Source organism: Ursus maritimus, unplaced genomic scaffold (assembly GCF_017311325.1).
Source record: "Ursus maritimus isolate PB19 unplaced genomic scaffold, ASM1731132v1 scaffold_21, whole genome shotgun sequence".
NCBI lineage: Eukaryota > Metazoa > Chordata > Mammalia > Carnivora > Ursidae > Ursus > Ursus maritimus.
This window is the reverse complement of record NW_024424564.1, coordinates 8522263-8537931: the sequence shown is the minus strand read 5'-3', so window position 1 is coordinate 8537931 and position 15669 is coordinate 8522263. Positions and strand designations below refer to the sequence as shown.

Genomic DNA, 15669 nt, shown 5'->3' with positions numbered 1-15669 from the left:
AATCCAGAGTCAGAAGCTTAACTGACTGACCCACCTAGGCGCCCCTAAGGTCCTTTTTTAAAAGGGTCTAGAAATCTAGAATATTGGCATAAGGATTATTTTTATGATGAATTTATTGGCTTAGCATAATAAATTCTTTAATTTTTTTAAAAAAAGATTTTATTTTTAAGTAATCTCTGTACCCAATATGGGGCTTGAACTTACAGCCGCCAAGATGAAGAGTCGCATTCTCTACTGACCGAGCCAGCCAGGTACCCCAGCTTAGCACAGGTTTCTTTAAAATGTTTTTCTATTACAAAAGTAATAAATATTTACTGGTGATATATAAAAAACACAGATTAGCAAGGAGCTGAACATGCAAATCATCTTCAGTCATGTTGCTCAGAGAAGACCATTATTACCTTCCAGTCTTTTATTACATATGCACTTGTGCACACACACCCATGTACGAATAAACCTTAAATATACTATTTTGAACTATGGAACAGTTCCATAAAATGGTAAAAATAAACGTTAACTTTCACCGCTTAATTGAGAAAATATATGGAATGGGTTTGAGGTATGTGAGGTACATAATAGGGTATCAAAATTAAATAATATGATTTTTTTTGTGTGGGGTACATAATAGGCTATGAAAATCAAATAATATTTTTGTTGTTGTTGTTGTTGTTGTTGTTGTTTTGGCATTCTGGAAAACCCCTTGAGGGAATAATAGTTTGGCCTTTAGTTTAGTAATTAAATTTGCAGAAAGATAGCCCAGATAACATTGTCCATGACAGTAATATGTGCTTTTCTCTGCTTTTGTGAAAAAGGTGGAAATGATCTTCCACAGCACACAGACAGCAGGGCCTTTTTAAGAAAGTAAGTTATAGATCTGTTGTGGAGATTAGCACTATTTATCTCCTTTCCGTTCAAGATATATACCTGCATGTAGGCCAAAATACAACCGATAATCAGTGTTACCGTGAGTCATTGGTTAAATTATATGTTCAGTAAAACCTGTTTAAGACATCGGGAAAAACTCACTGTATATTTTGGAAAAGGGACCAGAAGGAAACATTAATTAAGATTTAATTTGGGGTCATTTTAAGGATTAAATCTTTGGTATTTATGAAAATTCCTTTATTCTTATGGAATATTTATTACTTGTAATTTGGCTGACATGCCATCAAAAGTACTTCATTCTCACTTGGGAAGCCAGGTCTTTAGCAGGAATTCTTTTCAAAGAGAATATTTATTGTATGAGCATTGTCATGAGAAGCAAGAGACAATGTTTCGTCTTGTTTGTTGGGTAAAAGTCATTCAACAATGTTTTTACTGCCTGCCTAAGCACAGTCAGTGCTCTACAAAAGTCACATGGCTCCACTATTGTTTTAGAGTAATACAATTGAGTGGCAAAATTCACCTTTCATAAATTCAGTATAAATTACTTAAAAGCAAATAAAATATACTAAGTATTGTGTGCTATCCACTTGGCTGGGTGTTTGGGGTATAAAAATGAGTGAGACATGCTCTCTATTATTAGGGAGATTTTTAGTCCTTATAGTTTAATGGGAACGAAGGGCCAGTAGGCTTACTAATTATAAAATGAAGTGATTAGAAGTATGTTTAGGGCCTCTTGGAACAGAAGGAGCATTTAATTCAGACTAGGGAAATGAGAAAGGCTGAATCTTGAAAGATGATTAGCAGCTAAGGGGGTGAGGGGAGAAGGATGTTATTATCAGTGTATGTATATAGAGGAGGTGGAAACAATGGTTTTTTTTTTTCTGAAACTGGTGGTGAGTTGTGTGTTCACTGTATTTATATCATGTGTATGTCAGATGACTTAGTATATAAGTTTTTTAATCATTAAACCTTGGAGTTGATTTATAGATTTTAATAAAATATGCTGAAAGTAAGAATTTCTTATTGTATAGAAGAAGCTAGAGGCAGACGTACTATAAGTGAGAAATAGAAGCAGGTGAGTAAAAGTAAGTTTATATATTATTTGCCTTTTAGGGATAAGTTTTCATTTTGAGGAAGCCTTTATACTGCTTGGAAATTAAGATTTCTTTTAAAAATTTTTATTGAACCATATGCTTTCTCTTCCTGGTTTTTGGTCTCAAGATAGATTTGTTGTTTAGAAATGTTCTATTTTTAGGGGTGCCTGGGTGGCTCAGTCCTTAAGCGTCTGCATTCGGCTCAGGTCATGATCCCAGCGTTCTGGGATCGAGCCCCCGCATTGGGCTCCCTGCCTGGTGGGAAGCCTGCTTCTCCCTCTCCCACTCCCCCTGCTTGTGCTCCTTCTCTCGCTGCCTCTCTCTGTGTCAAATAAATAAATAAAATCTTTAAAAAAAATGTTCTATTTTTAATCTTTTGCTTTGTTGTATGTTGCTGTGTACAGATATATGTTTCATACTTTCTTTTTATTTTGATGATAGCATTTTCTTTGCCTTTTCCTTTTTTTTTTTTTTTAAGTAAGCTCTACATCCAACATGGGGTTTGAACTCAGCAACATTGAGATCGGGAGTTGTATGCTCCACTGACAGAGCCAGCCAGGTGCCCCATTGCTGAAAACATTTTCATAATGGGCTATTAATTTTTTTAAAAAGACTTTATTTATTTATTTGATAGAGCACAAGCAGAGGGAGCAGTAGGCAGAGGAAGAGGGAGAAGCAGGCTCCCTGCTGAGCAAGAAGCCCAATGTGGGACTCAGTCCCAGGACCCTGGGGTCATGACTTGAGCCAAAGGCAGACGCTTAACTGACTGAGCCACCTGGGTGCCCCCGGGCTATTAATTTTATTTAAACTCATGCTTCTTGAAGAATAGTTATCATTTACAATTTGTGATTTCTTTGGAAGTGTTTTTGTTGTTGTTGTTTAGTTTAAGTTACAGACTACATTATTTGTATTAAGATTTAAAGATTATATATAACAATTTAATGTTTCTAAGAACAGATTTGATCTTGCTGTTCTATGATAAATGCTTCAGAAAATAGTCATGTGTAATTATTTTTCTTTTTCAGCCTTTCTAAGAAAAGTCTACAGCATCCTTTCTCTGCAAGTTCTCTTAACTACAGTGACAGCTTCTTTTTTTTTATACTTTGAGTCTATACGGACATTTGTACATGAAAGGTAAGGTGATGATTCTGCAACATTTTCAGCTGCTGCTTATGATCTAAAGGCCGTATTATAAGCAAAGTTCTTTTTTTTTTCCTATTACCTTCTGAGGTTAGAATGTAAAAAAGGTTCATCATTAACTCTTATAAATAAGACGAATTTTGAGAAAACGTTCTGCAACATGGTGTTTACCTCTGAACTTTATAGCTTACGGTTTTGTAGGGTTAAACCTTCATCTCCTTAGATAGTATTAAGAATCTTTACTGTATGCAGCTTTTTTTTATTAATTTATTTTTTTGCTTTTATTACACGTGCCTAGTGCCCAAAGCCTAAGACAATGCTTGAAAAGTAAAGGTACTTAATTAATGTATGTGTAGTTTTTCTTAGTGTTGGCTCATGACGAGGATAATTTCACTGAGAAATTTCACTGAGAAAAGGAGCATCATCTGGTTCATCCCTAATTTGTTTAAGATCTGACCTCCAAAATAATTATTTCCTTGGCTAAAAGCTATATAGATTTTGTATATTAAAGGAAAAATAAGGAATGAGTATTTTCTTGGAAGTAGACAATTTCTGTCATCCCTCCCCCTACAAAAAAAATGAGTTTGCTATTTGGGGTAAAGTTCTTTAATTTAGATTACAGCTATATAGTAAATGTATATAAAATTTGCTTATTGTCTAATAGCTATTCTTTATTGTATTTCTGTTAAAAACAGTATGCTAATTGCAAAAATTATTCAAATATGATTGAAGTTCATGAGGTAAAAAGGAAAAGTCTTCCTCATTCATTGTGGGCTCTTTTCTTTGTCTTGCTTCTCCTCCCCGGCTCACGCTCCTCAGATTCCCTGAATGGAAAAATCATTTCTTTTGACAGTTTGGTGTAGTTCCTTCCAGATTTCCTTTTCTTACCTTCACAAACAAATAAAATAGAGAAATTTTATTAAATTGGTTAATACTATTTATACTGTTTTTAAACTTAAAAATGCTTTTAATTTTGTTTTTCAGTCCTGCCTTAATTTTGGTGTTTGCCCTTGGATCTTTGGGTTTGATTTTAGCATTGACTGTAAACAGACATAAGCATCCCCTTAACCTGTACCTGCTTTTTGGATTTGTGAGTATTTTGACAATATCTGTTACTTTAACACTTACTTTCCTGTGTTTTAATTTTATTTATTTAATCAAACGCAAATACATATATAATAGTAGCAGAACAAAATCAATGTTTTTAATAAATTCAGATATTTTAGGAAATTACAAGTGATTTTAGAATTTTTAACACCTGTCAGTTTCAGAGTTTGTGTTTTTTTTTTCTTTTTTTTCTGTGAATATTATGGTATAGTGGGAAAAATAGTGAAGTGGAATCTCATTGCCACTTTCTGTTTATGTGACATTTGGCAGAGTGGTTAGCCTTTCTGTACCTAAGTCTGCTCATATGTAAAAGGAACATATTAAAGTAGATTATCTCTGTGGTACTTTGGACCCCTAATATTCTATGATTTTCTTGGGAAAACATTATAGCCTTAATTTCATAGACCTTAAATTAAAATTCTTATGATTAACTCCTCAGTGTTATTTTTTATATTAGTACTCAGTTCTTTTGAAGGACCACTTTTCCCAGTTGATGTGCACTACTAATATGTTTCAAAATCGTAAGTGGGGAACTTACCTTTAGGTCATGTTTGTTTAGATGTTTGTGAAAATGAAAACCCAAACTACTACCTATAAAAACCCAAACCTATAATATGACCAGAATAAGTTGGTAAGGCTCAAGGTATATGTTTCTTAAATTATTTTTCTTGTTGTCTTATCCAGTATAACTTTGGGTTCTAATCAAAAATTGACTTCAAAACATTTCAAACTAGTAATAATATTTATAGTCAAATAAGTGTGAAAATGCTATTTACCAGATTCAACTGCTTTAAACTAAAGAAAGTTTGTGAATTCTGGTAACAAGTTTATGTTAATATGATGAAAGAAAAGCTCATGACTTTGGAAATTTCAATTATAGGAAAGTTTATTCATTTAAATCTTAGGTTCTTATGTTTCCTGAGTACTATTTTGGGGTGGTGTTATGTTTTCCTAGTATTATCTTTTCTCCTGTTCATACCCTCCTCTTTCCTTGGGGTAGGATTTCTTACCTAAAATCATGTCACAAATATCAAGAATGAGATTTAATCATATTTTTCCAGAAAAAATATTTCTATCATCTTTTGCTACTACTTCCCTGACACTGCCAACAACATTATAACAAAATGTGGCAGTCGGTGCCTTCATTGTCTCCACATCTATGTACAATTTCTGGTGCCATTTTTGCTCTAGTTCTGATAGGTTTCTTGATTTCAGGTGGGGAGAGTTATAAGGAGTCCTTCTACCAAGAGTATGTGTATACAGCCACTGACGTTACTTCTGGCTTTGCCTTTGTGATATGCCCTATCAGATAGTTGTTAAAATCTAACTAGAGTAAGCATTTATTTATTTATTTTTAAAGATATTTTATTTAGGATATGAGTTCAGCTACATGGGAATGCGTGAAACAAGATGGTTTACATCTCTTTCATGTAAAAATCTGCGTGACTGTGTAGTGAAGTTGTCAGGGGCCCAGGCACCTGCTGTGGTTCAAGTATCCGAAGTATTGTGTGGCATAAGAGAGCTCACCACCATATCCACATTCCATCCAGTTATTTAAAAAAATGAGAAAAGGGAGAGCAAGCGCCTTTGCTTTTAGTTATTGTACACCTCTCCGCTCATGTTCTTTTGGCTCGAATAAAGTCCTATGACCCGACCTAGCTACAAGGGAGGCTGAGAAATGTAATGTTTAATCTGAACAGCTATGTGTCCAGGTAAAAACTCTGTTACTAGGAAAGAAAGAGAGAATGAATACTGGGAGACAGTTTCAGGACTGCCACACTACAGTGCTACGTAAATATTTTATTCTTCCTGTGTTTGTGTGTGATACTGAAGTTTTATGAATGTGCATGTCATTTGCAATTTCATTTTTACTTACAGAGAGTGAGAAAAATGGAATTTCCCGTACTGTTTCTGTATCTTCCTATTACAAAAATAAAAAAATCTAGTTGGGGTTTGAAGAGTAATAGCATCACTATTAGGATCTAAATCTTCTCACTCAATACACTGAGGTCTCGTTTTCATTATGGTAGGCTTATCATGTGTCCCATATAATTCACAAGGCTATTCTGAAGCTAAAATGAGATCATACATATGGAATCACATGGAACTCTTAGAAATTAGAACACATACGTGACGTAGGGTAAATTTTATGGGCATTTATGTAATTTTAGTTTATTTTTTTAGACACTATTCGAAGCTCTGACTGTGGCCTTTGTTGGTAAGTCATAATTGTGCTTCTATGTTACAGTAACTTTTTAATGTAGATAAGTCTTTTGAGTTAAAAGGTGTTTGGGACTAAAGCTTAACATCATGGGATGTCATATTTCAAATATATAGCGTAGGATGAAGAATTCGTAAAATATAAGCAAAATTAAATGTTTATACTTTACATAGGTCAACTAAGCTTCAAGGAAGTGGAAGAGAGTTAGGAAAACAATAGGAACGAGGATAATATTCATGTGTGTTTATCCATTTATAAAAACAAGACAACTGTAGCTAATCTTTCCCCCCTAATTTAGAGGATCTTAGAGGAACTGATAAAATTTATTTTGAGCCATGTACTATCATCACATGAGCCGAGCCTCTCAAGTTGCTGCACTGAACTGTGTTTTATTATTATAGCCTCATATTTCATCAAATGGCCCCACAAAAAACTTGGTAATTTCTGCTTTATAATTGATGTTAAAAATATATTTGAAAAGAAGTATCTGTTATAATTATTTGATGTACTGTATGTATTGCCTCAAGTAAAAAATTTCATGACTTATTAACAATAAAAATTTAGATTGTCTCAAAATGATCAACATGGGGTACAAAAAAGGTTAGAATGAACTATTACTGTCAATAACAGAAATTTTTAATTATGTTTGATATATTTATCTTTTCCTTTTGTCATTACTGCTTTTAACCTTTCTATGCCAGTTTTATTAAATCTATATATTGTTCAGTAATTCACTTCTCCCTTTTGTAAAGGAATCATAAGTAATAATAACTATTAAAATAAATAGCATTGAAATTTCTCAACATAGAAAGGAAGTATTACTAATATTTCCTTATTATTAATGTTACTGTCTATTAATGTTATTATCAAGTCCATCTCTGTCCTCCTTGGCTCCCACCATTTGTAACAGATATAGATGGGAGATCTATTTCAGAGTTATTGGAATCGGGGTAGAAATACATAGATTGGATAATCTGAGAACATTATTTTCCTCATTAATTATAATATCCTTTCCACCTAATCTTACACTGAAATTGTTGACAAGAAGCAAAATAATCTTGTGGTTTTTTCATTTCTGCATTCACCTTCCTAAAACTGTAGTGATAGAAATAGCGAAATTCCAATAATGTAGTATTTAGGAATAGAAATTAATCCTCGAAAAATTAAAAATTACTTAAATGGTTTGGGGTTCAAAGCACTTAACTTCCTTTAAATGGGTTAGGATTCAGTGTTTTGTTAAAATGCTAAGCAGTTGTATTACAATTGCAATAGGCACAGTCAGTCTAGGTGTTCATTCTAAAATTTCAAAAGGGAATTTGGTATGTATTCCGGAAACCCCCAATTCTATATTCATTGTATGCATTTTGGGGTATAAAGCAATTAGTGGTTGGTTCCTGTTCTCTGCCGGGTTCGTGAATGGCAGACAACCCCAGACGGTCCCAATATTTTTCTTGCCTAGTGTCTTTGATTGGACTGATGAACTGGGTATGCAGCTAACCAGGTGATTGCTAGACTTGCTGCTACTGCGCAGAAATTCCAGCCAGCCATAGGACCCAGAGTCGTCCCTATTGATATTTAAGTCATAAGAACAATCACCACAGATGGTGATAAAACTAAGCTGGGACAGAGATAGGTGAAAGTCATTCTACCATATCCTTCAAACTCCAAACCTGCTAGCTGTGTCATATCTTTCCAGTCATTTCTTTAGCTTCATAATGAGGTGACCACCTTATTTTGTATGAGTGACTATTTATTGCCGTGTGGGTGTGGTTTTACTGTACCAGTATTAAAGGCTGAATAAAGAATCTTTTCATAATTATTTTTATTGGCAAGGAGAAAATATAGCATTTCTGTTAAATGCCAGGGGAAAAAAGCTGTTTTGTATAGAGTATGTTTAAATGCATTTTCATCAGTGTTTTTTAATTTTACAGTTACTTTCTATGATGTATATATTATTCTGCAAGCATTTATACTGACTACTGCTGTATTTCTTGGTTTGACTGGATATACTCTACAATCTAAGAGAGACTTCAGCAAATTTGGAGCAGGGTAAGTTGCATATTCATGGCTATGATAGATAAATATCTTTTACATTATAGGTCATCTTAAGAGAAGTGCTATACCTTTAGCTTGGGTATTGTCTTTTAAAATGAAGGGTGATGAGGGGCACCTGTGTGGCTTAGTGGGTTAAATGTGCAACTGGTGATATTGGCTCAGGTCATGAACTCATGGGTCCTGAGATGGCTCCCCGAGTGGGGCTCTGTGCTCAGTGGGGAGTCTGCTTGGGATTCACTCTTTCTCCCTCTCCCCCTCCCCCCACTGGCGTGTGGTCTCTCTCACTCTTGCGTGCTCTCTCTCAAATAAGTAAATCTTTTTTTAAAAAAAATAAATAAATAAAATGGAGGGTGATGAGAGGACATCTCTCTAAGTACTAAAGCCAGGCTCTACTCTTCCAGAACATAGAAGGAGATGGAAAGTGGCTTTGAGTCATTTGCTTCCGCTCTATATTGAAAGGGAAGGGGAATACCCCCCCCCCCCCCAGTTTTCTAGAGAGGCTAGGCTTGTATGCTCTATGAATGTTATGGAACTTACCTACAGTATTTAGGTCTTTGTCTTAACATAAACGTTACCAAGACCATCCACTTCTTCGTGGCAGAAGCAAGGTAAATGACCCAGGTGTTGGTGATATCTGCATGAACTTTAAAAACTTTTTGACCTATGTAGATTAAGCTGTATTCTTCTTCAAACTACTAAATATATGGAATGATACTTTTTATATTAGGATAGTGGTACAGTGTTGCTCTCCGCTGGTAGGAATGTATATACTCTTTTCTAAACTCACAGTGGCTTCTTGTTGACACATCATCAACGTCTTCTGTTCTTTTTCCTGTTACAACACTAAGAATTTACAAAAGCTCTTGCAAAACATTCTTTCATCCCCCCCTTTCCCCCTGTAATCCAGATTACCAGAAATCTCTATGGGGATATAATATAATTGGTCAACCAACACTGACAGTTGTGCAAGGTGCTTAACTAGTTGTATTAGAATGGGGTGTGATTTCAGGAGAGGCAACATTTTTTCTCGCTTCCTGCTCTTTGTGTTTTGGAGGGGATACAGATTCGTGTGGTATATATGATGAAAGATTTGCTGTTCGCTTCTTCCCATCCCAGTCTCCCAAGTGCACCTCTCCTCCCCATCCATTCTAGTATAGTCTCTAGAAATCCATTCTGGTAAACAGTCTTCCCTATATTTCAGCCTCTTCATAATGTATTCTTTCTTCTTCCTTATTTCAGCTGAAAAAACACTTTTTTTTTTTTAAAGATTTTATTTATTTATTCGACAGAGGTAGAGACAGCCAGCGAGAGAGGGAACACAAGCAGGGGGAGTGGGAGAGGAAGAAGCAGGCTCATAGCAGAGGAGCCTGATGTGGGGCTCGATCCCATAACGCCGGGATCACTCCCTGAGCCGAAGGCAGACGCTTAACCGCTGTGCCACCCAGGCACCCCTCAGCTGAAAAAACATTTGAGTATCTGGGTATCCATTTCCCAGTCTTCCTCATTACTGCCACTGATTCGCTTTGTTCAAGCCTCCCTCTTTTTTTTTTTTTTTTTTTTTTTTTTTTTTAGGTAACCTCTGCACCCAGCGTGGGGCTTGAACTCACAACCCAAGATCAAGAGTCACATGCTCTACTGGCTGAGCCAGCCAGGTGCCCCAAGCCTTCGTCATTCTTTAAAGACTTTAGCATTGAACCATATGGTAGGCCCATCTATCACCTTAGCTTCTCAGTGTCTCTGGACCTCTTCAGCAACTTTTCATTTCCCTGCCATGACTACACTGGGGACCTTGTTGCCACTAGAGATTGTTCCACTGAAGAAATCTTCAATGCCAATGTCTGACTTTCTTTCTTAAGCCTTCTACTAGCTCTCTCGTTTCTTTGTGCCCACAACACCTATCTATTGTGCTTGTTCTCTAACAACTGCTATTGCTGTGATAAACTTCTTCATCTCAGACCTGGGCATCTCATGTCTTCTACAGGCATCCATGAAACTATACCAGGCTAACTTATTAGCCTGAGAGTAGGGTAAAACCGTAGATGCATTATAGTTCTTCATACCACCTTCCCCACATTCCTTGGGGCAGAAGCTTTGGAGTTTCCTAAGGTTTAAGTATGGAAAAGTAAGTCCTGAGTCCACTTTAATCCTAGAGGGTCTATACTATATGGTGGCATGATACTTCATTCTAACTTGGGTATTCCCGATGCATCCAGAGAAATTTTGTGGCCATTCCAGCACGAGAATTGAGAGCTGGAATCTCACCATGCCCTCATTTCACCACACTGGATTATAATACTATGTATACTTAATTTCTAATTCTATTTTTTTGTTGTTAAATAACATATTTTGCATGATTTCCGTCCCATGGTATTTAGTGAGATTCATTTTAGATACTTAATAAATGTTCTTTGTGCACTAGAATGTATATTTTGCTGCTGTTAGATGAGTGTTTGGTGAATGCCAGTGACGTCAAGTTGGTTGATAGTATTGTTTAAGTGTTCTGCACACTTTGTAATCTTCTCTGCATGCTCAGTCTATCAATTAATGTCAAAGCGTTATTAAAATCTCCAACTACAATTATGGTTCTTGTGCCATTTCTGTAAGTTTTGCTTCATGTTATTTTGAAGTTCTATTTTTAGATGCATAAACATTTAGGACTGTCATGTCCTCCTGAAGACTCCTTTATCATTTTGAAGTAGTTATCTCTGGTAATATTTGTGCCCTAAAACCTACTTCATTAATCTAGCTACGCCAGCTGTCTTTTGATTGTGTTAACATGGTGTATCATTTTCCATCCTTTTATTTTTAGCTTCTTTGCAGCTTTATAGTTAAAATAGTTTTCTTATAGGCAGCATATGGTTGGCTCTTGCTTTTTTTTAAAAATCCAATGTGACCATCTCTGCTATTAATTAGAGTGTTTAGACCATTGACATTTAATGTGATTATTGATCTGGTTGGGTTTAAGCCTACTATCTTGCCATTCGTTTTCTTTCTGTTTGTCTCATCTTTTCTTTGTGCCTCTTTTCCTCCCTTTGGATTATTTGATTTATCTCCTTTATTAGTTATTAGCTACAGCTCTTTTAATAGGGGTTACTCTAGGTTTTACAGTATACTGCCTGCCTGCCTGCTTCCTTCCTTCCTTCTTCCTACTCCAGATTTTTTTTAAGTTTATTTATTTATTTAAATAATCTCTGCAACATGGGGCTTGAACCTATGACCCTGAGATCAAGAGTTGCATGCTCTAAGGACTGAGCCAGCCGGGCGCCCCTACAGTGTACATCTTTCCATCATCGTAGTCTATCTCTAAATAATACAGCATTTCCTGTAGAACATAGCTACATCTCCTCTCCCCTACCTTTGTGCTATTGTTGCTATAACTTTTAGTTCCACATGTTATACACCTCATAATATACTATTATTTTTGTTCTAAACATTAAATTATCCTTTAAAGAGATTTAAAAATCGATGAAGTCTTTTATGTTCACCCACATCTTTGTCATTTCTGTTCTCCATTTCTTGTGTCAACCCAAATTTCCATCTTCTATTTCCCTTCTGCCTGAGCAATTTCCTTTTAATATTTCTTACTTTGTTTTTTAAAAGATTTTATTTATTTATTTTAGAGAGAGAGAGAGAGGGAGCACATGTGCCCACAAGCAAGGGGTAAGGGGCAGAGGAAGAGGGAGAGAGAGCATCTTAAGCAGGTTCCATGCTCAGTGAGGAGCCCGCCCAGAAGCTCTATCTCATGACCTTGAGATCATGACTTCAGCCAAAACCAAGAGTCAGACACTTACCAACTGAGTTACCCAGGTGTCCCCTTTCAGTATTTCTTATAGTACTGGTCTCTTGATCTCAGCTATTGCATGTCTGAAAAAAATCTTTATTTCACCTTGGTTTTTGAATGTTATTTTTGCTGAGTGTAGGATTCTAGGTTTTTTGTTTTTGTTTTTTCTTTTTCTATTTTCAGTATTTTAAAGATGTCATTCCATAGTATTCTGGTTCATGTATTTTCTGACAAGAAGTCTTTTGTCTTTATCTTTGTTCTCTGTACATAATGTCTTTTATCCTCCAGCTGCTTTTCATATTTTCTCAGTAATTTTCAGTTATTGAATTAACATTTTTAGTAATTTGATTATGATATTCCTTGGTGTGGTTTTTTCATGTTTCTTGTCCTTAGATTTATCAGTTTAAAGTTTTCATCAAACTTGGAACATTTTCAGGAATTGTTTCTTCAAACATTTTTATGTATCCCCTTCTTTCTCTTCTGTGGTGAGACTTCAGCATATATGTTAGGCTTCTTGATGTCGTCCTGTAGTTCAGGGATGTTCAGGTTTTTTCCCCCCAGTTTTCTGTCTGTGATTCATTTTGGTTAGTTTCTGTTTCTATTTTCAGTTTGATCATCTTTTCTTCTTGATGTCTATAATCTGCTATTAATTCCAACCAGAATATTTCCCATTTGACATAATATATTTTTCATTTGTGGAAATTTAGCTTAGTTTGTGTCTTTTAAAAATATATGTCTTCCATTTCTCTTCTCATAGTGATGCATCCCTCTACCTTCTTGAACATATGGAATATATTTTTTTAATGTCATTGTTTACTAATTCTATCATTGTGTCACTTCTGAATTTGTTTCTATTGATTAATTCTTCTCATTGTTATAGGTCATATTTCCTGGTTCTTTTGCATGCCTTTATTATTTTTTATTTGATGCTGAAGTCATTGTAAATTTTATATTGTTGGGTGGTGAATTTTTTTGTTGTTGTTTTCCTTTAAATATTTTGGTTTTATTCTTCTAGTAAGCTGTTAAGTTCCTTGGAAACTGTCTGAACCTTTTGATGCTTGCCTTTAAGCACTTGTTAAGTGGGTCCAGAACAGAGTGTAGGTTAGGGCTAATTTGGCCGCACTATTGAGACAGCACCTTTCTAAGAATTATTCAAAGCCCATGTCTTAGGAGGTCTTTCCACTTTGGCTGGGGTGAATGTGAACTATTCCTGGCCCTGTGTGGGCTTTGAGGAGTGTTCTGCCTGCTTCTCCATGGTGTTTCTTCCCCCAGCCTTGTCCCTTCTTCATATGTATGCATTGATCTGTGCTCAGCTGAAGACTTGAAGGGAATTCTCTGCATATCACCAGAGCTAGCTAGCTCTCTTTATAGCTCTCTCCTTCCTGGAACTTTGCTCCACAAATTCTAGCCATCATGGCCTCTCTGACCTCTGAATTCTCACTATCTCAATTCAGGGAGACTAGGGGGCTTCATATGGGTTCTCGTCACCTCACTGTGGTCTGGAAACACTTTCTAGCTGGGTCAGTTACAGAGCATACCTCCTTCGCTTCCCTTATGTCAGGAATTGCTGTGCTGTGCTGCTTGCTGTTCAGTCGTAGGTTTTGTGTGGCTTTTATTTAAGGAGGGACAGTAAATTTGACCCCAGTACTTCCTTGTGCCCTGAAGCAGCAAATGTGTATTCGGGCTTATAAGTCTCATATTTGATAACAAAGGACTGACTGCTTTGATGTCCTTTGTCATATATTTATATTATAACTATATATTATATATAATATGTATGAATGGTAACTCATAAAATTATAGCAGTGGCAAATTTATTATTTGCATATATTAATTTCTATAATACATTAGAATAAAATAGGAAGTACATTGGGAACTTTAATGGATATGCATGTTCACAGACTAATTTGGTATAGTTATTTGGTTTAAAAATGCAGTTATGTTTCATTTGTTCATGTATATATTTTCTAGAAGTCTTATATGTCTCTGTTTTAAATGCTTCTAGTGATATTTCTGCTTATATCAATATTTTCTTTTGGAATTGAAATTGAACACGAATTGAAATTGAAAACATTAAAAACAGTACTTTCAATTAGTTTTGTTCACCATAAAAACGAATGAGTTGATGGCTGGTTTTTTTCCAATTTCTGAGTATTCAACAGTATTCATTGTATACTTATGAACTCTTATATTTTACTTATTCTTTTAAAAATTTTTAAATTTTGATTTAAAGATTTTATTTATTTGAGAGAGAGAGAGGCAGCGAGAGAGAGAACACGAGCAGGGGGAGTGGGAGAGGGAGAAGCAGGCTTCCCGCTGAGCAGGGAGCCCGATGCAGGGCTTGATCCCAGCACACTGGGATCATGACCTGAGCCAAAGGCAGACGCTTAACAACTGAGCCACCCAGGCGCCCCTATTTTACTTATTCTTTGGCAAATATCAGGATGGATTTATTTCTTCAGAAAATGTTGCATCAGTGTACGTAGCTGGTAAAGGAACAATATTTTAAATTACTAATATTTTGTTTTTATAGACTGTTCGCTGTTTTGTGGATTTTGTGCTTGTCAGGAATCTTGAAGGTAAGTTGTTTTAAAATGGTAACTTGAAATATAATTCTGGCCAAAATAATCTTGAAAAGCTGTAAGAAGTACTCTTATGATAGGACACTTAGTTATAATTATCTGGAACATTTATATATAGAATAATTAAAAAATTATCTTAAAAAATCAGGGTCTTATGTTAATATTCTCAATCGAAAGAAAGATGAACATATGACTTAAATTATAGAGAAAGAGGCCCTCACTTGTAATTGGTAACCTCCCAGTGGCACATATAATTCTAAAAAAGAAATACATTTTTAAATAATTTATATTTGGAATGCTATTGTTTGAAGTTGTGGGTAATTTGATAGAAAGGAGGCTATCCATTGATTCATCCATTCATCCTTTCATCCAGCAGAAAGGATGGACCTGCCTTGCCTTTTTCTGCTTTTAACATTTGCATTCCGAGTTGTAAAGCATTATGAAATATGTTTATAGCGTATGTAACTCAAGAGCGAGTAACTTAAGTATTCTTAATACAGTTCTTAAATATAAACTTATTTCTTGCCTATAGTTATTTTTCTATAGTCAAACAATGGAGTTGGTCTTGGCTGCTGTGGGAGCCCTTCTTTTCTGTGGATTCATCATCTATGACACACACTCACTGATGCATAGGCTGTCACCTGAAGAGTATGTATTAGCCGCCATCAGCCTCTACTTGGATGTCATCAACCTATTCCTGCACCTGTTGCGGTTTTTGGAAGCAGTTCAGAAAAAGTGATTGAAAGCAGTATATGGAAACTGATTCATTAAGTAATAAAGTTTGAGATATAATTAACTATTAAA

General features: G+C 35.4%; 1 protein-coding gene across 1 annotated transcript in view; it reads left to right on the top strand.

The window, feature by feature from the left end:
• The window catches only part of TMBIM4 (transmembrane BAX inhibitor motif containing 4), a 27128-nt gene extending 11459 nt beyond the window's left edge, over positions 1-15669 (top strand). Inside the window, exons 2-7 of the mRNA XM_040637230.1 lie at positions 3005-3113; positions 4104-4209; positions 6411-6444; positions 8379-8496; positions 14817-14862; positions 15398-15669. Of these exons, the coding sequence (XP_040493164.1) occupies positions 3005-3113; positions 4104-4209; positions 6411-6444; positions 8379-8496; positions 14817-14862; positions 15398-15604 (620 nt within the window). The 3' untranslated portion in view covers positions 15605-15669. The remainder of the gene's footprint in view (positions 1-3004; positions 3114-4103; positions 4210-6410; positions 6445-8378; positions 8497-14816; positions 14863-15397) is intronic.